Genomic DNA, 26,142 nt, shown 5'->3' on the forward strand with positions numbered 1-26,142 from the left:
CACTAAGGAGAGCAAGATGAGCTTTTCAGCCGCAAATCATCATCAAGTATCAACCGATGTCTACCTACATCGCTCCCACTGACTCCGACGGGCCGGCCGGGCAGTCATAAAGGAGGATGAGATTTACTCTCATAGTTTATCAGGCTGGTACCTGTGAGCCAACCCGGCGCTGTTCTTCCAGGCGTTAGTCCGTCTCGGAGGCAGTCCCCGGGGGCCGGGCGAACCGGGCGGCTAGCCCGACTGAGCGTGCGGAGCCCGGGGTCCGAGAGTCCCCGGCGAACGGCGGCGTCGCCGGAGTCGCTCGGACTCGGGACCGCCGGGGGAACTCGGAAGCTCGCGCAGCGATTCGACCGGCCCGCGACTCATGATTCGTGAGTCATGCCCTGCGATGACAGACGGATGTTCGGAAGGCCACCCGACAGACTCGGGCCCACCGCTATTCGACCCGGGCCGGTCACTGGGTCGCCGTACCCGCCGGCCCGGTGGCCGTGAGACGACCCACTCATTAACTTCGAGTCTGGATGCGGTCACTGGGAAGGTATCACAACTGCTGAGCATCTTCGACTCTACTGCCAGTGATTGTCCTCGTGAAACCAGCGGCGGCCGCGACTCGGACTCCAGACGGACCGCAGGGCAGGCCCCGGGCAGTCCGCCGACAATGACTCCATGACTCCGTGACTCAATAATTGATCCTCGTACGGTGACTCGGAAGGCCTGAGGCCACGGCTAAAATGAGTCATTGAGTCATTGAGTCATTGACTCGATGACACAGTGACTCTATCACTCTATCGGACTCGATGACTCAGTGATATGACTCTATGACTCTATGACTCTATCTATGACTCTATGACTCAATGACTCTATGACTCTATGACTCTATGACTCTATGACTCTATGACTCTATGACTCTATGACTCTATGCCGCAGTGACTCTATGACTCTACGACTCTATGACTGAATGACTCTATGACTCAATGACTCAATGACTCATTGACTCAATGACTCTATGACTGAATGACTCTATTACTCTATGACTCAATGACTCAATGAATCAATGACTCTATGACTGAATGACTCTATTACTCTATGACTCAATGACTCAATGAATCAATGACTCTATGACTCTATGACTCTATGACTCTTTGACTCTATGACTGAATGACTCTATTACTCAATGAATCAATGACTCTATGACTCTATGACTCTATGACTCTTTGACTCTATGACTGAATGACTCTACGACTGAATGACTCTATGACTCTATGACTCTATGACTCTTTGACTCTATGACTGAATGACTCTACGACTCAATGACTCTATGACTCTATGACTCTATGACTCTATGACTCTTTGACTCTATGACTGAATGACTCTACGACTGAATGACTCTATGACTGAATGACTCTATGACTCTATGACTCTATGACTCTATGACTGAATGGCTCAATGACTGAATGACTCTATGACTCTGCGGTAACTCAAACCCCCTGGCCCAGTGTGTCGTCGGTCTATCTTCAATGGACTATCTCAGGTAACTTCCTCGGTAGTAAGAGGAAGAAAGGGAGGATTTTGACAGGGAAGAAATGAGAGACAATGAAAGGGAGAGAAGAGGAGGGGAAGAGAGAGACGATCTATTAAGAGTTCGAGAGAAGGAGGAGGGTGGGAGACAGAAGGAAGAAGAGGGGTCAGGGACGATAGAAGGCATAAGAAGGCAGTGGGCGAGCATAACAGGGAGAGGAAGAGCAGGACAGGGAGAGGGGGAGGGGGGGAGACAGGGAGACAGGGAGAGGAGGAGAGAGGGAGTCAGAGGCAGGGGCAGGGGCAGAGAGAGAGTAGAGGCAAGCGAAAGACAGAGAGAGCAGAGAGAGCAGAGAGAGCCAGGAAGATAGAGAGAGGGAACAGAGAGAAATAGAAGAGGGGGGAGGGAGGGAGGGGAAAGGAGGGAAATGGGGGTGAGAAGAAGCAGCAAGAAGGGAGAGAAAGCGAAAGAGAGGGAGGAAGCGTTGAGGGAAGATAGGAAGGAGGGAGGGAGAGATAGAAAGGGAAAGAGTAAAAGTGAGCGAGGGAGAGCGACAGGTAAGGAAAGTGTTAGGGAGGACGGGAGCGAGCGAGCGAGCGTGCGATGGAGAAATGGAGAGCGTTCGAACTTCGGAATCGACCTAGGATTGCTTCCTCCCCGAAGATATTGGGCTCAGAAGGGAGCGGGTGAGTGAGAAGGTGCAGCGAAGGAGAGGACGACGGAGTTCTGGAGGAAGAGGGAAGAGAGAAAAACGCGCACTGTTGAAGCAGAGTGAGGAAGTGAAGGAAGCAAATTGAGAGGCGTGAAGAGTAGAAATACACGCGAAAAGACCAGGGAAAGTACAGTATAGCGAGGGAGGGTGGGAGAACGAGAGGAGAAGAAGCTGAGAGGAGAAACAGGGGGAGGGGAGCGGGAGAGCAAGAGGAAGATGGAAGAGAGATGTATCGTACCGTTGAGTAAGAGTAGGAGGGGAGAGTCTTCTCCCCTACCCCTTCCACGCCCGTCAAGCCCTCTACACCTTTCACTGTGTCATTCCGAGACTTGAGACACGAGTCTCATGCCAGCCGATTCCACATTTTCTACGCAAGACCTTTGTTGAGCTCTCGATGAAAGCATTTTTCCTTTCCATACGCCTAGACTATGCAAAACAGTTGAAAATTAACAGGCCTATGACATAAGCTGAACAAGGTAGTAATCAATGCCATACTCTGACAGAGTTACATGTGTTATGGGTCCCCTCAGAATATTTATTTCAATCTTGATACTTGAATGGTTTTGTTTACAAGAAACTTATTGCCATCGAACTCCTTCCACTTTTTTGTGACCTGCAAGTTTCACCATGACTTCAGAAAAAAGTTCAACTCAAAGGTATAAGACCTTGTCTGGAGTCTCCGCAAGAGAATCGCTAACACGGATGGCCACACTCGATGCACCTTTTCCAATACCGACATTCCACTCTTCGGTCGACCTCGAGTACCATATGTAGCCTTAAACAAGCAAGTCAACGACATTGTATTTTAGTGAATAACAAGCATCCTTCAACCGGGTCCGTCTTCTTGCCTATATGATGGCCTCTCATTGTACAACATTCGTTCCTTGAAATATTCCCTTTGATACACAATCATTTCCCTTGTGAAGCATGAAATACTCTACCCTTGCAGTGAGCTGTGCTTGAGTAAAGATCCAGCAAGTAGAACAGCGTCAGGGAAGATATAATTTGAATCTTCGATCAACCAACCGACGCCTCCATTGCTTGATCTGCATTTCAACTTTTCAAGGTCCTCGATAACACTGTAAGAATTAAATGCTCACCGCAACCTCAATCCACAAAATTTAGAATACTTAGAGCATTGCTGATTTGCCAGCATATTTCTGTAAATCTCCATAACGCTTAATGACCCGAACTTGCTAACAACAGCTTCTTCTGGCGTTTTGCGCGCAATCCCGAGCTTGCTCAGATATTGCTCCGAGGCATGTTCCTTAAAGTTCGTCAGAGTAGGGTGCAAAGATGTATTCAACAAGGAGGAACAACCTGGATCATTCTCACAATTACACAGTCGCGTGTCCTGCCTAGCTTTTCCCTTGAGTGAAGCGACTCGAGATGCCCCTGCGAGGCTCTGCAGGCGTCAAGCAACTCGTTCATCTCGCACTCTTTTGTTTTTTTCATCATTGGAGCCGCACGCCTTGGACTGAGAGGTTCGAAGATTGCACGTCCTCCGGCTGATGAATTTTTCTTCTTCGGAAGCCCTGCAATACCATCGCTTCCTCTTGTCACTCCTTGAGTTTCGTGACAGAAGATAGGCTTCTTCATCGCATTCTCCGCTTCCGTCATATTTGAAGCAAACGAGAAAACAGATGCTGCGCTTTCGCTCTTCAGAAAAAATCACAAAAATCAGTACACGTGTTTTCGTAAATTGTAGAGAATCACCCGCAAATGCATGTGATCCCCATCACTATTCTGGGGCCAAGGTACTGAGTTTTCAATTAATGTTCAAACTTGTAGGCGAAAACAACGCAGCAACTACTAACCCATCAGACCATCAACTATTGCAACCCCATCATCTTCAATGACAATCGAAGGCAAACTTGTTTCGCCGTTGGATATTGAGAATTCATCGACAAGATCGTTCAAGCTCGTTTCGACGTGTGTATTGCTGGTGATTGCAAATCTTTGCAAAAATTCTCTTGGAGCATATCGTGCAGCGACCTTAAACGCCTTTCAATCAGAATCCAGGTATCATTTTTAGAATGTTACCGACTGAAGAACGTCCTGGTTGATACCCTCAAGAACTCCTAAATACGGATATTCTCCCAGCTCGTCCTTGTTTACTTCTTCACTTTCTAAACCAGATGTCGTTTCAACTTGTTCATCTTTCTCCCTGGGAAGGCTGCCATCAATCAATCATCATATCAACACATGTTTGATTAAACAGTGAAAGAAGTAACTTCACCACCTGTTGAAAAGTTTGGATTCAAATTCAGGATGAAGAGCCTCCTTGAACGCAATGAGTAGCGTCTCTTCTAGCGACAGCTGACTCATATCCCATCAAGGCCCTTCAACCGGCGGTGGCTCACTTGAGACTTCTGGTCCGGGTCACAACTGCCGCTCAAACAGCGTGGGGCTTGAAAGTTGCCCGCCTGTGCGCCGCATTGTACCCCGATGACAAGCGAGTCGACCGTGACTATCTTTTAGAGCGGCAAGTGCTCCATGAAGGGGTGGGGGTAATTGAATGACAGATAGTATGGGGTTGATGGACTAGTCTAATCCAGATATAAGATGGGTGGGGGTCATTTTGGAGTAGGTGGGGGTTTGCAACAATCGCAATGGTGGCGTGCGCATGCTGTGGAGGGGAGCTCCAATTTCACAGTAGCAGCACATTGTGAGCCTGAAGAACATCTTCACGTATTCAGAACTAAATTTGATATTCATTATTAATCTTAAGTGAATGATATCTTGATTGTGTGTGGTACAACATTCTGTTTTCACCATTTTTTGAGTCGCCAACTTCTGCAGATTTGCATGTAGAAGTACCATGCCGGATGATTTTGGTGTGCTGACTCACTTCTGAAGCAATGTTGATCTTGTACAAATGTAACTGAAAAGGATTTATTTCTTAGCAACATCATCTTATACGATTTCACCGATGATGATCTTGGTGCTCCAGTAAGCAATTTCTACGCGACGCTGGTCCGCAGATACCAAATGGTCTCTTAAAAGGATCATTCTTGCTACAAAGTGAAAAACAGAAGGTATGAAAGATCGAGCGTGGTCGTCAACAAGTATGAGTTGGTGATCATCCAACGGCTTCTTCCCTGTTCCTGGCTGACCCTTCCTTCGATACCGAATTTTCAAATGGGGATCGGTTTCTTCTGTTGTATTCCACGTCGAAATGAGAAGTTTTCTTGGGGTATCAGGCCTGCCAGGTTCATTCCACGCATGCCCGAAAATGAACTTTTCCCTGCCATTATGCTGCCATGAAGTTGATACGGTCTTCGTAGCACCTCTTACTGCTCTAGCCTCCCATGCATCCTTGTTCAGATATTGTTTTGGAAAGCCTCTGTGACATTGTTTGACCAATCCTGTGAAAAACGTGTTCCTCTCCAACAGAGCTTGTGCAGTTGACACTGACGCAAAAGCAGAACCTGCGTAAAGAATGTGACCCTGGTTGAAGTAAGGCTTCATCAATCTGAGAACCCATGATGTATGCTTCGGATATTGATTAGTAAATTCTTGATTCTCCATGACTCGTTTGCCTTCTTGTAACTCTAGCTGCAACATAATTCCATAGGTACACTCTGCAATGTTCTTGTACTCACTGCCAATACCTTGTGGTTTTCGGGCAATTTTGGTTAGAAATGGGATTCCATCATCAATGTCCTTCATACAAAGTCAGTCCATTTACCCATGCTTTCATCCAAAATCAATTCAGATCCAGGACGAATTGTTTGCAATCAATTCGCATTGAAAGCGTGTATAAGGGGTCGGATACAACTTGATTAAAAGCATTGTCTGTTATGTACGCATACGGAGGAGCGAATTTCACGTGCTTTCGCCATTGTTCGAATCGAAAACGACTGACTCCAAAGCGCTTACCCAAATCAACAGGCGGGCTGGCCAAGTCGTACTGATCGCTGCTCAGCGGCTTGAGTAAAGGGACTGATCGTGTAGAGTCGTGATGAACTTCGGAACAACCGTTGTGACACGGCACGCCGGTTGCCCGTGACTCGGACGGACAGGCCGCCCGGCAGGGCCGGGCCCGGCGAGTCCTTGCGGCACGCGGCTGCCACTGGGTGACTCCTCAGGCTCCGGAACTTCCCGGAGTCCGGCCGCCGGGGCGGCCCCGGGCCCCGGGCCGATGAACGGCGGCGTTCGGAACGTCCGTCACCGTGGCAGATCGGACTCGGAGTCGTGTCAGGTCAGTCTCGGAGTCAGCGGCTGCCTTCGGAGCGCGCGGCACATCGCGGCTGACCCGCCCGGCCCGCCCGGGCCCGGCCGCTCCGGGGGCCCGGACCGAGTCTGGAGTCCCCGGGAGTCCCATTGGAACTGGCGGCTTTCCCGGAACCAATCTCTTGAGTAACGATGTTATGTAACGGTTACGCGAAGAGACGCCGGGAGTAATGTACGGGGCAGTCGAAGCTGGAACAGGTAAGAACATGGAAGATGAGGATGAGGAAGAGTACAGATATACAATATGAGAACATAGCACGGAATAATGCCGATCGAGAATGCGACTTACCTAGGAGTGACTTACCCGTTTCCAACGTATGCGGATTGTAGTACACAACAGCGAAGCATGTCACCTTTTGGCGAAGGCTGTGACGTAACTTGAAACCATGTTGTTTGGAGTGAGTTTACCGGGTAGATGTCATGATCTCAATAAGGAGAAGTGAACGTGATAGATCATGATCCTAGATTATTTCAATCTTTGGTGGTGATTGAAAAGGTTTCTTGCAGTACCTGAGCGGAGCACCATGCCATCAGCGAGATGGCAAAGGATGTTCGCTGGCGTTCTTGCATGTATGGCTGCTGCAATCTTGGCTTTGACAGTTGTCAGGTACGCTGTATGTTGGGTCAGTCATCTTCACTCACGATTTCTCAGTTTCAACGAGAAGGATGTTCTGCTGCAGAAGTCATTGCAAAACGAAATTCAAAGGGATCTCTCCCTTCTGAAGAAACAGCAGGAAATTGTGGACAGAACTGAAAATATTCTAGTTTCTGCTTATAAGGCCAAGTCTTTGAATGCTCGCAAGGTAAGTCTTTTCTTGTTTTCCTCTGTGAAAACCTGTGTATGGTGAAGGCTAAGCTTAGCAGTGAATGTGCATTTGTCTGTGATTCACAACTTATGTTGTCCTGATCGCTTGTATGTATCAGGCAGGAAAATCCAAACAGCTTCAACGCTTGGATTGGTACCCGACTGATGAGTCCCAGCATCGACCAGCTGCTGTACCGTGGCAGGAGGGCATGCCTGGACAGCGGAGCTACAGCGTTGAACGATACGTGAACACTAATGGCCCACAAGACCTCGCAAAGGTTGATGGCGACAAGATTGCAGATTGGAACGAGTTTTTTAACAACATGAACGTTGAAGTGAGTTCTTTGTTTGCATTTCCCTCTTGATTGTCTTGGAAGGTTGACGCTCCGAGGTGGGACAAGACTGGAATGGTTGTTGATAACATTGAGGCTATTCCCGCATGCTCAGTGGACTGTGACAAAGAAGGAACTGTATGACCTTGTCGTCTCGTTTGTTATCCACGGTTTACTGTCGGCAGGACGACGATAAAGACTTCGAATTCTACAGCGACTTGAACGCCATCAACGTGAGGCGTGTTTTCAACTTGCACATGTATGACGGATCATTTTCAGGGACGTGGACACATCGTGGACAATCTTGATAACATCGACGCTTGTGATGTTGACTGTTGATCATGATAGCGCTGTATGTATTTTGGATATTCATTGGCTTGAACAAACTTGCTGAATTTTGAAACGTACTGCGCCGGTCCTGGTTTGGGGTTTAGTTCCTGGTGTGCATGCCTGCGGCTCTCTGGTGAACGATTGAAATTTGATGTGTGCAAGCAGACGGACAGATTCACCATGGATAACTAGAAAGTTTATTTTGGGGAAGAGCTTAGACTTTGTGACGAGTTTGGGGATTGTTCATCCTGCAGCTTCTGTTGTGGGTGTCGGGTGTTGTCACGTGAGTCGGCTCGATGAACGATCTTGGAGGATCCTGTTCTTCTCTGATCTCGATAAGCTTGATCTTGTGCCCAGCGGTTGTAGTCCTGGGCGAGACCCTTCAAGAAAGTCGTTTGCAACAAGTTCAACGTTGTTTTCAGCACTGAGTTGCCAGTCTCCAACATGAGAGGTTTTGGAAACATGACCCGAAAGATCTGAGGTGGATCCACCCAGACATAAACCTCCGACCTGTTTAAGCTCAAGATATGAAATCGAGGCAGTCAAATGTGACCACCTTGCAACGATCATGCTCCGCAAGCCTCGCACATCCTCTCGCGCTTGCAGCAGAACTTTGATCTCAAAATCAAACTTCGAGTTGAGGTCAAGCCGTTGCACCTGCCGATGGCGTGAGTTATGTACAAAGCTTTCCTCATCAAGACCTCTGGACTGCCTTCAAGCTTGCACTCTTTTGCAGAGATAGTGACTCCTTCTTCAGTGATATCTACTGTGGCAACAACATATGGACGAAGCCAGACATTGAAAATCTGCAGCTCGGGAACCTAGAAAGCGTAGATGTAAGGAGAGGTAATCTGAAGGCGAGGATGACCCTCAAGGCAAAATGATGCTCGTCCTTCTTCTCTAAGCGAGCTTTGTTGGGAAGCGGAATCAGAACGTACTGATCGACAGGCAATCTGCAAGGGAGCATCACCAAAAAGCAAACAACACACAAAGTTTCCACTTCATATAGTTGCCAAGGCTGCATCCTTCGTCGTGCTTGGGAGATACAGCGATGTTGGAAACAACCTTTGCTCCGAAGACAATGTCCTTTCGACCTCGAGGAGATGGTCGTACCCAAATGTCGCTACCAGAGTCACCAACCATCCGAAGCTTGGCAAGCCTGAGGTTCTGCCCTGACCTTTTCTCGGGTTGAATGCCAAGGGGAGAACTCACGCCATGTTTGCAGCCTAGTTTGATGGAATGGTGACAAACGCTGGTGAAGCACCAGACTTGCTGCTGCACTAATGATAGTTGCACCAAAAGCGCCGCAAGTTTCCATTTCGCACCACTCAACAAGAATCCAGAAGCCATTGCCCTGTCACAAACAGATTCCTTGCTCATCTCAATTCAAATAAATGACCGAAGCAAGGTCTTGTCTTTTGATACAAGTCTGTCGCGATGTTTTTCTTCGAACTGTCTGATGGTAATGAACAGTTATTTCTTTTTGATGACCACAGCATTGCTTCATTTGCTCTCAGCCTTGGTCTCAACCCCAAGTTACTACCGAATCATGTTGTGTTTTTCTGCCAAAGCATCTATCTATCTACATTTCACAGCAATAATGATGGTTGACCTTCTACTCACCTAATCAATTTGGACGTAAATGATATCTCGTTCATTCCCTTTGTTTCTCCTTACCTTTGCAGCTCTGTTGAAAGACTTCCTTACATTGCGGTGTACTTTCAGACTAACGTCCCTCCCCCATATAGTTTCAACCACCTTGTCGTGCTCTTCGCTATCTTTGGTTCATCCTAAACCCTTTGCTTAAATTTTATCCTTTCCCTGCTTTTTCTGACGCTCCATGCCCATGACTTTGAGCTCTCCGCTTCCATATCTCTTCTCTCTCGATGTCTCGTCATGATTGTCCTTCCTTCCTCCTTCCCTTGCAGTCCACTTCCTACTCCCAGCCTCCAAGCCCATGCTTTTATGTCACGATTCCGAAGTTTTACTCAATAATACTACCCCACCCCAGATGTTCATCTCAGTATCATCCACCCCTACTCCCTTCAGATTATTCAACCAGACCGCAAGTCTGCCTCAGTTTCCTGCAGTGGCGCTTTTTTGATGCTGGCTTTGATGCTTGTTGGAGTGCGCAATGGGGGAGGGGGCGGGGCTGTCGAGCACCTAGTGCTCTCTGGCTGGCTGGCTGGCTGGCTGTCTTCTCTTCCTTCAGCCTTCATTGCATCTTCACATCCCCATCCTCTTCCATTTCCATCCCTCCGCCCCACCAACCCTCCTGTAGTTTCCCTCCTTTCGCATCCCTCCTGTTTTCGAGAGGAGGACACTCTTTGGTTTGGTCAAGGGCAGATGGAAGAAGCAGATGGCTAGCGGGGACGATGGAAGAGACTATGATCAGATCATTGAACATTTGTGGCCTTGAGTCTTGCGTCTGCGTTTAACATCGCAATGCACCAGGTGAACATGCAGGGAGAGGTTTCAGTCTCGCTGGAAAAGGTGAAGGATCTCAAGGCAAGTTGTCGTGACATGGTCTTCTTTTGCTCATGCGTCAGTAGGGCAAAGTTGACTCTTTCTTGCGTACTCTGGTGGGGAGGGGAGAGAGGAAAGAGAATGACCTGATTGGACAAGACAAGGTTTCAAAGCCCGAGCCGTGTCTCTGTATTGTTTGACTCAACTCATAGGGATTGGAACATTTCCTCCTCTGGGATGGATTCAATGAGCGCCTGCAAATGCATCAGGTTGCCATACTTGAGCTTCTTTGCATCTGCCTCGGATGGTGACAATGATATGGTCTAGGACCCAAAGCTGTCGCGCAAGGATGTACTAAAACACTTCAACGAGAGCGTGTCAAAGGTAATGTGCCTATGTCTGTGAGCTGAGCAAGACAGAGCCCGTGCCTGACCTGCTTGCGCAGCTTGACGAGATATGCGCGCGCACAAACGAGGTAGTAGGAAGCATGACCACAGAACTCATCATCCCCATGGAACTCACGCACAATGCCGGAGAAATTCCTGCAGCAACAGTCTCACGTCTGATCCCCGAAGTTGGTTGAAAGCAAATTGAGGGCTTTGACCTGACAGTTTGCAAGGTGGAGGCAGCCAACGAGTTGCTGAGCGATGCAGGCAAGGAGCGAATGAAAATGTCCTCCACTCCTTCCATCGCCAAGCAGCAGGCAGAAAAGTGTGAGGAATGTCGCAGCCGTTATAATGAAACATACAGATGGATACAGCTCAGCACATGCTGGCTACAAGCACTGAGTCGTCCTTGAATCGCATCCGCGATTCAATCCGCTCGGTTGTCGCAGGCGCAGGTTTGTTTCCTCTTCACCTGCCGTGGTGGGTTATTTTACCTCAGGGCTGCGCAAGCAAGCGCGTCGCATGCTGGAGCCAGGTGAGCTTGAGGTGCGAGGATAGGAACCTTGCTCAAGTGCTTGAGCAAGGATGGCATGACCTGGATGCGGAACGAGCCATCATCGGAGCTGCACTGGGGGAGAGTGCTCTCAAAGTGATCACAACTTGTCAGGTAAGGCATACTGCACGGCAAGCGGGGAGTGACGCCTGTCTGCAGAACTCTGGTTTGAGGTCGATTGACTTCAAGGACAAGGTTGCTGATCCTGTACGATCTCGCGCTGAAACTGTCAACAGGAGCACGAACGTCTTTGGGAAGCAGCAGAAAAAGTGAAGAACAACAATTTGCTACAGTCCGACCGCCAAGCTTTGAGCACTTTGTTACGCAAGGAGGTGAAGAGGAGGAGGAAAGGAGGAGAGGGAAGTGACGATTTCCATTCTAGCTGGGAGAAGCAAAGAGACAGCTCATCAACAAGTTGGAACAGCAGGGAAAGAAGAATGCTCCTTGTGACCTTCAAAACATGATTGCATCTGTGCTTCTCAAGGTAAACTTCATGTCTCGTGGTGCATCTGACGGAAATGCAGGCAAGACTGCGGCGAGCGTACGAGGCAACGACCAAAGGTGTGGGCATCCGAACCGAAGCAGGTCCTGCTGGTACCCTGCCGGGCTCTGGAATAGACCCGGTTAAGATCTAGTCTCGGAGTTCCTCCTCTCTGATTGACGTTTTGTGCAGAATCGTATGACACAAGCAAACCTTGCGCGAGCTGGGCTGCCGGTACCAAGTTTGGTCATGGAGAGGGGATGGAGAGTGTGGCAGAGAGATTGAACGGGTGGGTACGGGGAAGCGGTCAGCTGACGACCCTGGCAGGGAAGAGGAGTGACAGGAGCGTATACAGCAGGCGTCGGTGCGTTGATGATGCGATGCTTGCATGTCACGAAGTTGACCACTCGAGCAGGTGCCCAGCCCAACATGGGAAGAAGCATGTACTGATCCTGACTGCTTGCACCGAATTCATGTTGGCACGAACATGGTACCATCAAACCCTGGGGGTGGTGAAGGATGTGTAATAGAAGCTCTCAATCATTCTTCTTGTCTTCGTCCGGACTATCTCGCGACCCCCGATGAGTCTAAACCAGAGTCTTTAGCACACAATCGAGCCAACACGCGGCGATCACCTCATTGCGAATGATTCTAGCATAAAATCTCGACCCGCTGCTTGCGAGCATGCGACTGTCTCGTCCGACAGGACTGATAATCAAATGCCAGCACGTCAGAACTTTTTCTTTCCCACCCCCTCCTGCCTCCCCTTCTCCTTCCTCTGTTGTGCAATCCTGACCTCGATTCCGCCATGGTAAGCGCGCGCTCTCTGTCTGTCTGTCTGTCTGTCTGTCTGTCTGTCTGTGTCTCTCTCTGTGTGTCTGTGTGTGTGTCTTGCTCACCTGCTCAATCCTGATGACGAGGTCGGCGCACGTCGCATGACGTCATTCTTCCCCATGATTCCTTCTCCCTGGCTCCCCGAGCTCATGCTTCGGTCGAAGGGCATGATTCCCGGAGCAGCTTCAGCCTCGTCCGATCGCTCTTGGTAGCGATCGTTTCCCCCTCCTCGCCTCGGGCTTACTGTTCTCCTCGGGCTCACCATAGTGCGCACATGCGAGTGGACGTCAGGCTCCATCGAGCTCGAGAGCTTCTCGCAGAATCCAGCGCTGGGCGATCGGCTGAAGGGAAGGATCCCGATGGACTCGGAGGAAAGCTTCCCGCTCGTCTCTCGCCTGTACACTCGGTCGCTGTCAGGCACTTCGCGGGCAAACAGCGAGGGGTCGAATGAAAGGTCTTCCTCGTCTATTGCCGAGCGAATCGAATTCTCGCTCGCCCCCATCAGGTCATCGAGGCGATATGGACTTGTGTTCTTCCCTCCCATAGCTCCCCACTTGGGCGTTCGCCCATCCACCCGCTTGAATGAATCTTCATCGCGATCCCTCACAAGCATCGGACTTCTGATCCTTCCGTTTCCATCCGAGGAGCTCGCACTGCGAATGAACTCCTCAAGAATGCTTCCAGATTTGTGCGATGAACTACTCTGAGAGGATGGCATTGCTGAGCTTGGTTTCTGTTTTTCTCAGACAATCACTCTCAACAGTCTTTGAGTAAAGCATAATCAACCTCTTTCTGGGCGTCGACTTGAATGTTAGGTTTGGCCTTCTTGCCTTCCTCCGCTCTTCTGTTTTCTCTCTCTGCTCCATCTGACATAACAGCTCAGGAGGAAGATAGATATGGCGTGCCATTGCGCACCTTTCCCGCTTGTAATGGTCTCGATGGGGGCAAAGGCGTCAGGAAGAATTCTGAGCAATATGTGAACGACGCAAGCAATCTTGCACGCCGATTGAATATGTTTAAGAATACAAAACTCACTTCAAAAGCTTCTGATTGCCCTCGAGATCACTCGTGTAGACATCGAGAAAATCATTCACATCAAAGATCCAACACCTGAATCCACAAATGTAAATCTTTGCTCAAGATCTGATCTGCGCAAACATGCAGATACTCTACCTGCAATTCTCGTTTGCCACAACATCACAAGACAATTCAAAATCCTTTCGTATAGGAAGGTCTTCCACTTGCTCCAAATTATATTTCAAAAGATTTGACAGAATTAGGGCAAAAGTAGCTTCTCCAAAAAACTCTCCATTTTTCACTTCAGTAAAAGGAGAACCGTCAAATATGACTTTGGCACTTCCTCTTTCCATGAAAAACTGGGAAAAATTAATTGAAAACAAAAATATTTCAGAAAATCTCACCATGTGGCGTCCAATCTGACCAGATTCAACAATGACATGACCACTTGTGAATTGGTCGTTCCGCATGTTTGCTAAGCAGGTGGCTTTGCATTCATCCGTCAATTGTTCCATCAGCTCAAATTTGGATGACCGAAGGAAGGGAGGAATTCTCAAGCTAAAAGATGGAGAGACTGCAACTTGACCAGGTTTGTCATTAACGTTATCCTTTGGAGCTTGACACACACTCAACAGCTTCTCCATGTTCACTTTGTTCATAGCGTTGGAAGGATCTGGTCGTGACGTGTCAAAGTTTGTGTCATACATCCGTTGTTGTGTCAAAGTGTTGTCCCGCATTCTCTGGTCGAAGACGAACCCTCCTGACGGCGTACGAGATTCAGGCGTGAATCCCTCATCACTCACACCTGCCGACATCTCGAAGTCGCTGCTCGACTCTAGCTTTCGGTGTACACTCCGAGCGATACCTGTGAAGAGATCTTCGCTCTCGCCAGACATACCACGAGGTCTCCCCATCATGGTCATCGAGTGGGCCGCCGAGTTGGGTGTCTCCATCCTCGACAAGGTTCCCACACGCGAATCTCTGAAGAGCCTTCCTGCGCCCTGAGGTAACACAATCAGCGAGCTGCAGGTGAAGAGCAAGGCTTGCAAACCTGTGCGATGCTCAACCTCAGCTCCTCCTGCCGCTTACGGAGAGAGGCATCAAGAGCATTCATCCTCCTCGCGATGAACGCGAGAAGGAACCCGATAATTGCGAGAAGCAAAATCGCAAGGAAGAGCATCACGTTGGTCAACATTCTTGTTTCCTCCGCAACCTTGGCTTGCACGAGCAATTTCATACTTGCATCCACGTCTTTCGACAGATCAAACGACATAATGAGACAAATCTGATTCTAATACAACAAGACAAGTTTGCGAGAGAGAATGCAAATCAACGTATCATGATCAATAAAATCGTGCAGTGGTTCCATCGTTTGCAGCTGTTGCATGAAGTCCGAATTCAACCAATTCCTTGGACATGTTCTGCGCGCTGATATTGTTCTGGTTAACTCACTTGTTGTATAGACTTCAAATTCAGTATGTGAACTTACACATCGTCTGCTTGTTGTCTTGGTTGCCCGCGATACAAAGAAATTCAGCAAGATACCATAAACCTGGCCTTGTCAAGCTACCGAATTACTCGCAGATTCTTTCCTTAGAGCACATCCTTCCACCTGAAAATCAAAGTCATACCTCCCGTCACCTCCGTCTTTCCGATACATTATTCTCTTCGCTTGTCGAGCACTTTAAATTGCATCGTATCTACTTGCCAGCATGCTGTCCTATCTGGTAGAGCTCATTAACCTTCATCTTATTTCTTCTCATTGATCTTTTCAATCTTTTTCATTCACTCTCTTCTACTTGGACACTTTGGCTTTTTCACCTGCTTTTTCTTACTTTCTCTGGACATGTCTTGTCACATGGTTGTTTGTTTTCTCCTTTCCCCTCTCCCCCTCCCTCCCTCCCTCCCTCCCTGCTCTCCCTCCCTCCCTCCCTCCCTCCCTCCATCAGCTCGCATTTTCTGCAGGCTGCCATGCAATTCACTGTAGACGACCCCTCCTTTAAAAAATCCTTGCATCTCTCCTATACCCCCACCCTCGTCGAATTGCCCCTACCCCTTGCTGCACATCTACCCCTACCCCTCCAGACCCATTACAATGACCCCGCTCTGTTGCCTGCACTCTGCCTCGCCCCTCTCGGGTACCTGGACTACCCCCTTCTTTCCACAACTTCGAGCATCAGCAGACTCACCACTACCCTACCCGTCACAATGACCCTTCGAATCTATCGGAACCACCCCTGGGTAGTAGTGTGCGGGACCACAGCGAGGGCGTTGAAATGAGTTTTGATTTTAGAGCGAAACCAAAAACTTTGAAAATTTATAGAAAAAAATTCGACATATCTGATACTTTCATACACGATCCAAGAATGCAGGTAGGCAACTCTATCAACTTCAGTTACGGGCCCGACGGCCCCGGCTGCCAGAGCCGGTCTAGATGTCAATTTATCATATTTGTAACGGAATGTAACGAAGCGATGGAACTCTCACGGGATTCATTTCGCCATCGCCACAGAACATGGCGAGAGTGAGAAGGAGCAGGCGAGAGGCAGAGAGAGAGAGAGAGAGAGAGAGAGAGAGAGAGAGAGAGAGAGAGAGAGAGAGAGAGAGAGAGAGAGAGAGAGAGAGAGAGAGAGAGAGAGAGAGAGAGAGAGAGAGTAGAGAGAGAGAGAGAGAGAGAGAGAGAGAGAGAGAGAGAGAGAGTAGAGAGAGAGAGAGAGAGAGAGAGAGAGAGAGATAGAGAGAGAGAGAGATCGAGAGCGAGAGAGAGAGAGAGAGAGAGAGAGAGGTAGAGAGATAGAGAGATAGAGATAGAGAGAGAGAGATAGATAGAGAGAGAGAGAGAGAGAGAGAGAGAGAGAGAGAGAGAGGTAGAGAGAGAGGTAGAGAGAGAAGAGAATGAGAGAGGCAGAGAGAGAGAGAGAGAGAGGAGAATGAGAGAGGCAGAGAGAGAGGATAATGAGAGAGGTAGAGCATTGAAACCAGCACCGTCAATACTCTGACCTCTCAGAATTAAGATGGCCCCGCGACAGAATTCTTGCTTCCTGCACACTCGAAGAGAAGAAACCGCAGCTTATGTTTCGACATGACTCATACAGAACAATTTTTTGAACGACTCGGTGGTCGTCGAAGAGATTGGCCATGGAGGAATCCAATTGTAAGATACAAAAGGCTTGGTGCTCCTTGACTCTCTCTCCCTTCGCGGGCTAGGTTGGCATAGAATGAACTTTCCTGGCAAGCTCTTCGATGCATCTGGCGATCCGGCCTTCGACGCTCTTGACTTTGGGGTATCGGGACAGATGCTTTCCTGCGGGAACTCATTCCTCCTTCAAGGTCAGCATGACAGCGGCAAGCTGATCACAAACAAAGGCCCCCTCTGCTGTGTTGATCGAGGAGTGGAAAGGATGCCAGAGGCCCTGTGGAGCAGTGACCTGCTTCCTAGGAAGAGAATGTCAGGACAGTTCAGACGATCAACTCTCGATGAATCAGATATAGACATGGTGGACAACGATGGGCAAGATGACATGTCGGAAGAATCAACATACTTGCTCCGATACCAGGAGCATTGTATGGGAAACTGTTTGGATTCATTCATCCTTGATGATGAAGATGTTATTGTGGCCCAGGTAGACGTTGCACACAGTGATTTGAAGCTGTCGAAGCTTGAGAACTTACAAGGCTTTGAGTCGATAAGACTGCGTCCTTTACTACAACAAGATGCGTGCCATGGCAAGGCAAACACCAAAACCCTCATGCGTGATGAGATCTATGAGCTAGCAAGCACATTACCATTTCACAAAAAAATACGTTCAGACCAAACCTGTCTGTTTGCAACAAGACGATCAAGGTCAGTGGTGGAGATGAGCACGGAGTTGATGAGGAGGAGGATGATTGAGATTGTGAATGTGACGAATGTCAGTGTTGATGATTTTGAGATTTGACCTTGAAGGAATTTAAATGCTAATATGAATAGAAAATCGATTGCATATGTTGGCATGATAGCGATTGAGATGTTGCTCTAGCTCTAGCTCCCGCTCCCGCTTCTCGCTTTTTGTTAATGTCAAAGGAGATAATTGCTCTGAAGATAAGTTGCGACGGTTTTATCGTGTGCCACAGTTCTGCTGATTTTGAGTTGCAAGGCGTGTTGAGTTTGTCTCGTGCGAGTTGAAAAGGGAAGACGGCAAGGTCTGTGTGCAGAGGAAACAGGAAGCTCATCACCAGCTGGACAACGAGGAGACTTCCAAGAGCAGAGCGACCTGCTGCGTGTCTTTCAATCCCTTCTGGCAGGAGGAGGCTTGTATCCTCAACACAGACGGGACTGTTGACATCTGGGATGCTTTCTCGGAGACCGTTGTCGGGTACAGCGGCATGGGAGAGGACGCAAGGGCTGCGGCAGTGCTCGAACAGCCCAACGCGTCACAGGATGCTGTCGCCTTTCTCCGCAAGCTTGTCCTTCCTTTCGGCCACTGCGTCTGGGGGGCGCATCCTCGAACTGTCCTCTGCTGCCAACCCTACAGGATCTCCCTCCTCGACCTGCGAAGCTCTTCCTCCTCCTCCGAACTTTTGCGGATGCCGAACCATATGCTGGGGCAGACAGGGAGATTGTTCTCCTTGTGTGGTGGAAGAGATGTAGACGGTCGGAACAGCCACGAGTTCATCGTCAGCTCCTCCTCCTTACTCTGCCTCTTTGACATCCGGCAACCCGCCATACCGCTGTTGCGCTGGCTTCACCATCAGGAGTTCGATCCTCCTCGTCACCTGCTGCAGTTTCAGTCAAGTCACAAGTCAGTGGAGGAGGCAAAACTTCTCCTCACCGGCTCGTATCAGTGGGGAGAGATCGTGTGCTACCAGCATGGCAGGTTCGCGGAGGACGCAGCTCCTTGCTCCCTGGGCCTTCCGCACAAAGTGTTCTCCATCGGAGATACCAACCTTGTTATCCCCAGCAGGAGCTTCCGAGGCAGGCCCGGAGAAGCCTGCAGACGGGTAGAGCTGAGGAGAACTTCTGAGAAGCAGGAGGTGCGAGACTTGAGAACCCTGAGCGGACTTTCCTTCTCATGGCAGCCATCTGCCGTCCCCTCCTCCTCCCTCGCCTCTTCCATGGAACTTGGACTCGTTCTTCAGTGCTCACAGTACGGAGAAGTTTTCGTTCAGAAGGTTGCAGCTCAAGGAGAAGAGGAAAGATCCTCTGGGGATCAGCTGGGCAGCTGGGCAGCTGAAGGAGCTCCTGACTCGCCGCAAACTGCCAGGCGGGCCTCATCGAAGAGACAGGAGGCAGGCGAACAAAACCCCGAAGGATATGCTGGGGACGATGAGGAAGGAGCAGGAGCAAAATCTCTTCCAGCAGCGTACAACGAGGCTTTGCGAGTGATGGTGTCAACGATGAAGAAGGAAGATGTCGCGGTCAGAAGACAAAGCAGAGCAAAAGCTTTGCGGACGATGAACATGAAGAAGGAAATTTTCTTGTTTCTCTTTTCCTTCCAGCACTCTCTTCTGCCCTCCCTCCTTTTCTCGTCAATCTCTCCTCGCTGCTCGTTCCTCGATCTTGATCATACCTCCTCACTGGTCTAACGGCTCAGCAGGTCTTTGAGTTCGGGTTGGGTCTGAGAGACTTTGACGGGAAGGTGAGCAAGGGAGCGAGACTTCCCGAGCCCTTGATCCTCCGAAGCAGGTAGAACAGAGGAGGAGATGATTGTGTGAGAAGAAACAAGCGGAACGAAAGAGTGGAGGGGGGGGGGGGGCGGGAGGGGGCGATGGGGGAAGGGAAGCGAGGAAGGGAAGTTGACATCGCTTGGCAGGTCATGTGAGTCATGCGGGTCAAAGTCTCGCTCGCATCCTTTGCTCACGTGCTGCTGGTGTAACGCCTGCTGGCACACCTCCTGCTTGAGCTGCGGCCTTGCCCCCCCCGATTGGACTTGCGCATCCTGCTCAGGAGTAGAGGAAAGAGGAGCGGGAGGTATGCAGGGAGGAGAGAGGAGGAGGCAGTACGGCCCGTGGATGGCTGTTGATCTCTCCTTGAGCCAAAACATCTTCCAAGGAATCCTGAAGGAGCAAGGCAATAGGACTAGCGCTGGAGGAGCAAGAGGAACAGCGGGGGAGGAGTGGCAAGGAGGAGTGGCAAGAAGGGCGAAGGAGGAGGATGCGGAGCTTCTGTCGCTTCTCCTCCCCTTTCTCTCCATCCCCCGAACAATGTTGGACATCCTGCTGTTCCTCTCCCCCAAGGATGCGACCGGAGGCTTCACCCTCCTCGACCTCAACGACTTCCTTCACCGAGCTGTCGAGGAGCATCGCAAGGTGAGGGACAAGAGCCTAGCACAAGCTGACGAGGAATCAGGTCATGCTGGTGGAGAGCCGAGGGAGAGCAGCGGCAACGACCTTGCAAGCTGCTTTGCAGATGCAGGAGGAACGAGGCATAGAAGATGGAGCGAGGTGCGATCGAGTCTCACAGAGAAGATGGATGATGAGATGGCAGGGGCGAGGAGGAGAGGAGGGGGAGAGATCTGATGGTGAGTATGACCTGCCGTGTCTACGCACAGAGGAGAGACACTCTCCTGCCTCCGCCTCCTCGCAGTGCAGACAGAAGGAGATGCAAGACGATGGCAGCGATGTCGAGGCTCGCAGAGGAGGAGGGAGCGTTTAACCCCAGGAGGTTCAGTAGGCTGTCGCATCGGTCTCGCACAAGGTTCAGTCATGAGGATGTAAGAAGAGCTTCTGTCCTACCTTCCCCCGCCTCCCCCTCTTCCTCTTTGACTCGTCTGTGCTCGCATGTTCCTCGCCTTGCCTTCCTCCTGCTGCCTTCCTCTCACCAGCCGCAGGTCGTGAATATCTTCAGCCTCCGCCCCCCCTGGAGGTGAGCGGGTGTGTCAGGCTCTCGCCTCCTCTGATGCCCTGCAGGTATCGCGACAGACCCGACGGATCCGTCGAACTTCTTCCGACCTCACAGGAGAGCCAGCGAGCGGCGACGTCGCTCATGCTCGAACTTGCCAGCAAGTATCACGTGTACTTTGGTACCATCCGCGACATCTGGATGAAGAAGGTCCCCGTCCCTCCCTCCCTCCTCCCTCCCTCCTCGTCTTGGTACCCCTTCTCCGCCCTGTTTTTATCACTTACTTCCTCAACCTCGTTTGCATCTCTTCACCTTACTGGTCTACTCCTCTTGTCACCTTTCCGACTCGTCCCTTCGCAACCTTGTCTCGCCTCCCCGCCTCCTCGCCCCCTCTCCTTATCTCCTCCCCCTTTTTCTCTTCCTCTCCTCCTCTCCTCCTCTCCTCCAACTCCAACTCCTCCAACTCCTCCCACTCCTCTTCTTATCGCAACCCGTTCTTCAGAAGCACGCAAAGACCCTGCAGCAGCATTGCTCCTCTTCCCACGTTGATGGCGTGGATCCTGTGGAGATCATGGAGCGGTTGAATATCAACGAGGAGGAGAAGCAACGGGAGGAAGAGAAACAGGGAGGACAGGAGGGGCAGGGAGAGGACAACACACTCGACGAGAGACGGGCGGATGATGGTGAGGACGAAAGGACAAGGCAGGCCGACGGATCTGAGGAGCAGGATGCTCTTATGACCCTTGTAAATCGACTTGAGAGGGAGTGGGAGGAGACTCATCCTTCTTTTCGCTCGATAACCTCAGAGGGTGCGCTTCTCCTCCTTGTCCTCCTCTGCCTTCTCCTCCTCCTCCTCCTTGTCCACTGCCTCTCTCTTCCTTCCATCCTCTCTATCTACTTCATCCTGAATGCTTTCACAGCTCGTCGTCCCAAAGACACGCACAGCAAGGAGCAGATGCTTCATCCGCCCTCCTCCCTCCCTTCCTCCCGTGACCCCCCTGGCAAGTCAGGCACGAGCTCGCTCCTGCAGGACAGTCCAGCTATCTCTGCCAGACCCTCCCTGCTCAAGAGCCCGACTGCGACCCCGGTGAAGCGAAACCTCTCGCGCATCCGGCGACAGTCAGGCGCCATGGGGGGAGGAAGCGGCTTCTAGGTGGCCGATGGGAGGTAGAGGGGGAGAGTCAGTCACTCGCGGAGGAGGTGGAAGAGACAGGCAGGAAGGGTAGCCGGGATGAGGTATATACAGAATTAATGTACAGTCAGTGATAGTGATCGAGCTCCTTCTGAAGCAGCGCATGAATGCTGTCGCCCTCCTCGAAGAGCGCACGAGCATTGGAAAGCCATCGCCTGCGAGAAAGTCACGCTGGACCGCCTCCCCTTCCTTTCCCTCCTGCCTCCTTTCTTGCTCTCCCCTCTCCCTTTCTCATCCTACGTCCATCTCGCTCTCTCTCCTCCCGCGTTCCCACCTTTTCCATTCATGCACAGCAGCCTCTCTCCCCTGCCCTCTCCCGATATCCTCTGTGTCCTCTCGCCTGCGTCCTCGTCAGCTTGATGCACAAGTGCGGAAAGAGAGGGATCGATAAGGAGAGCAGCGAGGGAGGAGGAGAAAGCAGAGAAGGAGAAGCGAGAGAGAGAAGGCAGCAAGGAGGGCAGGAAGGAAGATAAGGCAGAGAGGGAGGAGGTGGAGGGAGAGAAAGTAGAGAGGAAGGAGGGGAGATGTTCACCTGTGAGGAAGAGAATCTCCGACCATGTCTGAGAACAGTCGAAGGAGACGAGCGGGCCGGTGGGATAGCGTGATGTGTCGATGAAGTTGATTCCTCATCTCAGGAAGTCGCAAAAGACACTCGTTATCCCTGATAGATTGTCAGATACATCCAAAATAGTCCCATCGTTGTCGTCGTCGTCGTCATCGTCATCATCAGATCATGTTGCTTCTGACCTGCATTCTGCGGCTGCCGCAGCCAAGTCATCCGCAGCCTCCGGCGAGATCATAAAGTTTGAAATCCAGAACCCTTGAGTCTGCAAGGGAAGAAAAGTTCAAGACGGAGCGAGAGAGGGAGAAGCGAAAAGGAGAGCGAAGCGGCTAGTCTACGAGCAACCAAAGCTTGAATAGAAAGGGAAGGGACAGCAGCGGGGAGGAGAGAAAGAACATTCTTAGCATGTCCGTCTCTCACCATGTGCCTCTCGATAGGGGTTGTAATGTCTCCGGCAAGCAGCTCCAGTGATTTGAACCACCTCCTTCCCTCCGCCTGCCCGCAGTCTCGTCTGACTTGTAACACCTGACAAGCGATAAGTTGCGATGTTGGAAGCCGGGGGAGGGACAGAAGGAGGGACAGAAGGAGGGGGAGAGGAGAAGGGGGGGGGGGCAGGAGAGGAGGAGGACAGCAAGGGGGTGCAAGGGAGGACCTTCACTTGTGCCTCTTCCAGCTTGAGTTGCTCGAAGCTGAGCTCTTCGCCTTCTCCAGCCGTCTGACTTTCAAGATGCGGCTGGTTGGTTCTCTCAGACGAGCTCGCAGAAAAACTCCCGTGCTCTTGCAAATCCGCCTGGGTACAAAGATCACGCTCCTATTTGTTCCCCCTGTTCATAATGCTCCTCCTGCTCTTGATTTTGCTCCTCTCTCTCTCCCTCCGAGTCTCGGAATTGTCGCTAATTCCCTTCTCTCATTCACCAGTCTCACACTCAGCTACTCGTTCTCCTGGAATAAATTCTAGAATTCTCCTCTCACCTGGTTATAAGCTGCAGTCGCCAGAAGGAGAGAGAGATAATCGTGAGCTGCCTCCTGTAACCGTTGATCATCCGAGGAGCCAAGGAGCAAGCAAGATGTGAGTCAAGCGCAAGAGAGAAGAAACAATGAAAACACTGTGAAGGATGTAGGAAAGCATAAGAAGAGGAAAAGATCACAGAAAGGCTGAGGAACGATAAGAGATGATGACACAAACCTCTCGGTATGGACGGTCTTTGGTTGATATCTGAACGCCCTTGTCCCTGATTAGCAGCTGGTACAAGGCTGACTTGCACAGAGCTCTGGTAACAGCTGGCCATTTCGATGTCCGCGACCCATGCAGGTACCAGACTCGCATCGGGATGTTGTTTTCAACCTGCTCGCAAGTCATCAGCCTCAGTCTCTCACATCCAAAACGTCCACCAGCTCTGCGCAGATCAAGACATTGCCACTGCAAGCTAGGCGTGCCGATTCGACGAAGGTAAGCCCCATGTGAAAGAGCTGGCCCATACCCCCGCCCGCTAGCTGCCTCAAGCTCACGTCCTCAAATAATCCCACAGTGTCCAGCGACGTCGAGATGAAGTAGTCGGCATTTCGCGTTGGCCTGCGCGTCCTCAGCAAGACGATTCTTGGGTCGCGGATGGACGCCACTTTGATGCATTTCTCAAAGACGAGGTACAGGAACACCTCGTCCCCATGGAAGGAGCAGAGAGCTTCAAACATCGGAATGTTCCAGGCCACTGTTTCATCTTCATAGAGGATCAGTGACAGATTGTTTCCTTTCAGTCTTAAAATTCCGAGAGGAATAGCCTTCTGCCGAGATTGCACAGGTATAATAAATGATAGTGTGCGAACATCCTTTTCCTGGTACGAAACAGCCTGGTCGTGGGAAAAGCTCCAAGCACAATGAAAGTTTTCATCAACGTAATGTACAGTAGATCCATTCGAAAAAGCAATCGAGGCAGAAATCTCTGAGATGAAAAATACCTGAATAACATTCAGAAAACGCTACAAAGCAAAAAGTGATTTACATGTTTTGCGTCACATGCTTTCTTTTGAAACGAAATGCTGGGTTTGAATTAGCAACTTGTACTGTCAGAAGATGTGCGCACCTTTGCAACCCTTGCAAGGAACCCTCCTTCGAAATGAGGATATGGATACCAGAGCATGTGGCCACTGCTACCTTGTGCTCATTTCCTTCCCTTATTGACATACAAGATATCGCTTCTTGAGCAGGGTGGCGCCAGACTCTTGTAGTAGTTTCGCTCCAAGGAGCCTCAGAATCGACTGAGCTGTAAACTTTGACGTAGCCATCTTGATCAGCAGCAAAAATTTCATTGCTGACTGAGACGTGAAGAGCGTTAATCCGATTGTTGGATGGAAACTGATTCACGACGGTTGCCTTCTTCAGGCAGTAGATAGACAAGGAGTGATTGACATACGCCCCGATCGACCCTCTCCAGCAGTTCACGCCTAAGACCAGCTCACTCGGCTTTGGGATGACATGGGCGAAGGCTGCGATGCTCCCGGCGGTGGAGATAAGGCTGATGAAGTCTGACATGACAAAGTGCTCGACGGGGATCCGAGAACTTCTGAAAAGAAGCATCACAGGAGAGAAGAGGAACAGGGTTGAAGACACAGCACCTTCGGCATAATTCTATCTCAATCTCTTTTTTCAGGCTGTCTTGCACTTTGATTCTCGGTATTCCCCGTCCATCCTCCAGGATGTCGGAGTACAAGCTCTTGGCTGCAAGGGAAAGAGCTGGATCAACAACGCTTACATGCCGCAAAACGTGTTGCTCACCGATTTCTTGCTCGAAAGAGTTGCCCATCTGTCCTGCTCGCACGTGTCCAGCCCATTCCTTACAGACGAGGGACACCTTGCTGGCAAGCAGACACTTGTCGTGTACCACCTTCTCACCTTGGTCATCATGCCAAAGCTTCTCCAAGACGTAAAGCCATGGAACTGATGGCATGGTCTCAGCACTTCAGATGGCCTGAAGCATTCGCATAATCTGAAGAGCAAGAATGAGAAATTGATCGATCCGTGCATTTGCATTGACACAGCGAAATATAATCCGGAACAAGCACAGATATAAATCACGAGTGTATAGCATCAAGTCGGAGCATAATCATTCTCGACCAAACAAAAACAGTATGCAAAGGACATGATTCTGCATAAGTACAGCAGGTCTGAGCACAATCACATCTAAGCGCATGTCCAAACATCATCTTCATAACAGTCTACAAAGCGTCTGAATGATAGTGAGAGTGATAATCTATCAATCTCTCATTTGCTTTCATGCTTGAGACCACTGTATCCCATCAAGATTTCTTCTATCCTCTGTTTCCCGCCTTCCTTCACTCTCTCATCCTTTGCTACCTCCGCCATTCCCTCAACTTCCGCTGTTCATTCCCCCTTCCCAGGCAATGCAGGTGTATCGGGGTCAGGTAGTCCATGGACCGGTACTGCATGGATGTTTCTCTGGGCATCGTGGGGTACTTGGAACCACCGGTGTGTTTATAGGGCAAAGCATTCTACAGCACGGTGCCGCATGATGTAGATAGTAGGGGTGGGTGGAGGACTCGATGTAAAGGATAGGTGGTGGGGTGGTATAACACCGAGGTCTTTGTACAGGGGTAGTACCTCCAAGGTCAAGTTCCCGGGTGTGAGAAAGCGCTAGGAAAAGGCCAAACCTCGTAAATCAAGTGACTGAAAATATCAGTTAATTAATGAATTCTATAGTAACACAAGAGCAGTGAACGGGTACCGGGCCGGCCGAACTGCCGGCGGGCCGGCGAGGGCCGGCCGGCAGTCCGGGAGCGAAGGGGCAGGAGAAGAGTCGGATATTGATAAAATGATTAAATGATTATCACAGTACCAGAGGATTTTAGTCATCAGAGTTGTAGTAGTAAAGCGCTGGGTTC

The 26,142-nt window shown here is 50.3% G+C and overlaps 10 protein-coding genes across 10 annotated transcripts; 4 read left to right on the forward strand and 6 right to left on the reverse strand.

The window, feature by feature from the left end:
• Positions 1-388: 388 nt before the first annotated feature.
• Positions 389-670, forward strand: GUITHDRAFT_77504 (hypothetical protein; the record flags this gene model as incomplete). Its single annotated transcript, XM_005824914.1, has 1 exon — positions 389-670. The coding sequence occupies one exon, from the start codon at positions 389-391 to the stop codon at positions 668-670; it is 282 nt and encodes a 93-aa protein (XP_005824971.1).
• A 1,928-nt stretch (positions 671-2,598) lies between these two features.
• Positions 2,599-3,108, reverse strand: GUITHDRAFT_115753 (hypothetical protein; the record flags this gene model as incomplete). The annotated part of the gene is made up of 4 exons (XM_005824915.1): positions 2,599-2,652; positions 2,785-2,844; positions 2,897-3,006; positions 3,063-3,108. The coding sequence occupies 4 exons, from the start codon at positions 3,106-3,108 to the stop codon at positions 2,599-2,601; spliced, it is 270 nt and encodes an 89-aa protein (XP_005824972.1).
• A 2,426-nt stretch (positions 3,109-5,534) lies between these two features.
• On the reverse strand, positions 5,535-5,888 carry GUITHDRAFT_47188 (hypothetical protein; the record flags this gene model as incomplete). The annotated part of the gene is made up of 1 exon (XM_005824916.1): positions 5,535-5,888. A coding segment is annotated over one exon (354 nt), but the record flags the coding sequence as incomplete, so codon positions are not given.
• A 735-nt stretch (positions 5,889-6,623) lies between these two features.
• Positions 6,624-8,004, forward strand: GUITHDRAFT_165294 (hypothetical protein). Its single transcript, XM_005824917.1, has 7 exons — positions 6,624-6,665; positions 6,975-7,074; positions 7,120-7,270; positions 7,392-7,607; positions 7,650-7,742; positions 7,790-7,837; positions 7,884-8,004. The coding sequence occupies exons 1-7, from the start codon at positions 6,638-6,640 to the stop codon at positions 7,941-7,943; spliced, it is 696 nt and encodes a 231-aa protein (XP_005824974.1). The 5' UTR covers positions 6,624-6,637; the 3' UTR covers positions 7,944-8,004.
• Positions 8,005-8,131: 127 nt separating this feature from the next.
• On the reverse strand, positions 8,132-9,284 carry GUITHDRAFT_115755 (hypothetical protein; the record flags this gene model as incomplete). The annotated part of the gene is made up of 5 exons (XM_005824918.1): positions 8,132-8,444; positions 8,491-8,591; positions 8,636-8,755; positions 8,803-8,887; positions 8,935-9,284. 5 exons carry the CDS (start codon positions 9,282-9,284, stop codon positions 8,132-8,134), a joined length of 969 nt encoding a protein of 322 aa, XP_005824975.1.
• A 1,095-nt stretch (positions 9,285-10,379) lies between these two features.
• On the forward strand, positions 10,380-12,270 carry GUITHDRAFT_165295 (hypothetical protein; the record flags this gene model as incomplete). The annotated part of the gene is made up of 15 exons (XM_005824919.1): positions 10,380-10,427; positions 10,613-10,669; positions 10,728-10,784; positions 10,846-10,974; positions 11,020-11,103; positions 11,151-11,241; positions 11,286-11,321; positions 11,371-11,453; positions 11,499-11,534; positions 11,576-11,671; positions 11,722-11,823; positions 11,864-11,924; positions 12,013-12,113; positions 12,148-12,184; positions 12,236-12,270. The coding sequence occupies 15 exons, from the start codon at positions 10,380-10,382 to the stop codon at positions 12,268-12,270; spliced, it is 1,053 nt and encodes a 350-aa protein (XP_005824976.1).
• An 86-nt stretch (positions 12,271-12,356) lies between these two features.
• Positions 12,357-14,944, reverse strand: GUITHDRAFT_115757 (hypothetical protein; the record flags this gene model as incomplete). The annotated part of the gene is made up of 9 exons (XM_005824920.1): positions 12,357-12,407; positions 12,456-12,528; positions 12,720-13,387; positions 13,441-13,520; positions 13,570-13,619; positions 13,690-13,764; positions 13,828-14,030; positions 14,076-14,672; positions 14,723-14,944. 9 exons carry the CDS (start codon positions 14,942-14,944, stop codon positions 12,357-12,359), a joined length of 2,019 nt encoding a protein of 672 aa, XP_005824977.1.
• A 1,945-nt stretch (positions 14,945-16,889) lies between these two features.
• GUITHDRAFT_144497 (hypothetical protein) lies at positions 16,890-21,644 on the forward strand (the record flags this gene model as incomplete). Its single annotated transcript, XM_005824921.1, has 11 exons — positions 16,890-17,515; positions 17,808-17,853; positions 17,875-19,068; positions 19,248-19,336; positions 19,464-19,959; positions 20,000-20,094; positions 20,138-20,171; positions 20,481-20,515; positions 20,560-20,701; positions 20,994-21,174; positions 21,412-21,644. The coding sequence occupies 11 exons, from the start codon at positions 16,890-16,892 to the stop codon at positions 21,642-21,644; spliced, it is 3,171 nt and encodes a 1,056-aa protein (XP_005824978.1).
• Positions 21,645-21,736: 92 nt separating this feature from the next.
• On the reverse strand, positions 21,737-22,489 carry GUITHDRAFT_154788 (hypothetical protein). The gene is made up of 4 exons (XM_005824922.1): positions 22,431-22,489; positions 22,216-22,344; positions 21,958-22,023; positions 21,737-21,838 (listed from the first exon to the last, which is right to left on the reverse strand). The coding sequence occupies exons 1-4, from the start codon at positions 22,481-22,483 to the stop codon at positions 21,751-21,753; spliced, it is 336 nt and encodes a 111-aa protein (XP_005824979.1). The 5' UTR covers positions 22,484-22,489; the 3' UTR covers positions 21,737-21,750.
• A 900-nt stretch (positions 22,490-23,389) lies between these two features.
• Positions 23,390-25,190, reverse strand: GUITHDRAFT_115760 (hypothetical protein; the record flags this gene model as incomplete). The annotated part of the gene is made up of 6 exons (XM_005824923.1): positions 23,390-23,590; positions 23,638-23,818; positions 24,327-24,352; positions 24,398-24,806; positions 24,859-24,961; positions 25,019-25,190. 6 exons carry the CDS (start codon positions 25,188-25,190, stop codon positions 23,390-23,392), a joined length of 1,092 nt encoding a protein of 363 aa, XP_005824980.1.
• Positions 25,191-26,142: the final 952 nt, after the last annotated feature.

This window comes from Guillardia theta (genome assembly GCF_000315625.1).
Source record: "Guillardia theta CCMP2712 unplaced genomic scaffold GUITHscaffold_88, whole genome shotgun sequence".
Lineage (NCBI taxonomy): Eukaryota > Cryptophyceae > Pyrenomonadales > Geminigeraceae > Guillardia > Guillardia theta.

Coding starts and splice junctions, on each gene's coding strand:
- GUITHDRAFT_165294 (XM_005824917.1), top strand. CDS start 6,638: ATGTACGGGGCAGTCGAAGCTGGAACAG. Junction 7,743..7,789: donor ACTGTGACAAAGAAGGAACT/GTATGACCTTGT, acceptor TACTGTCGGCAG/GACGACGATAAAGACTTCGA. Junction 7,838..7,883: donor GCGACTTGAACGCCATCAAC/GTGAGGCGTGTT, acceptor GATCATTTTCAG/GGACGTGGACACATCGTGGA.
- GUITHDRAFT_154788 (XM_005824922.1), bottom strand. CDS start 22,483: ATGATCTCGCCGGAGGCTGCGGATGACTTGGCTGCGGCAGCCGCAGAA. Junction 22,024..22,215: donor GGAGATTCTCTTCCTCACAG/GTGAACATCTCC, acceptor ACGAGGACGCAG/GCGAGAGGACACAGAGGATA. Junction 21,839..21,957: donor GCTGTGCATGAATGGAAAAG/GTGGGAACGCGG, acceptor ACTTTCTCGCAG/GCGATGGCTTTCCAATGCTC.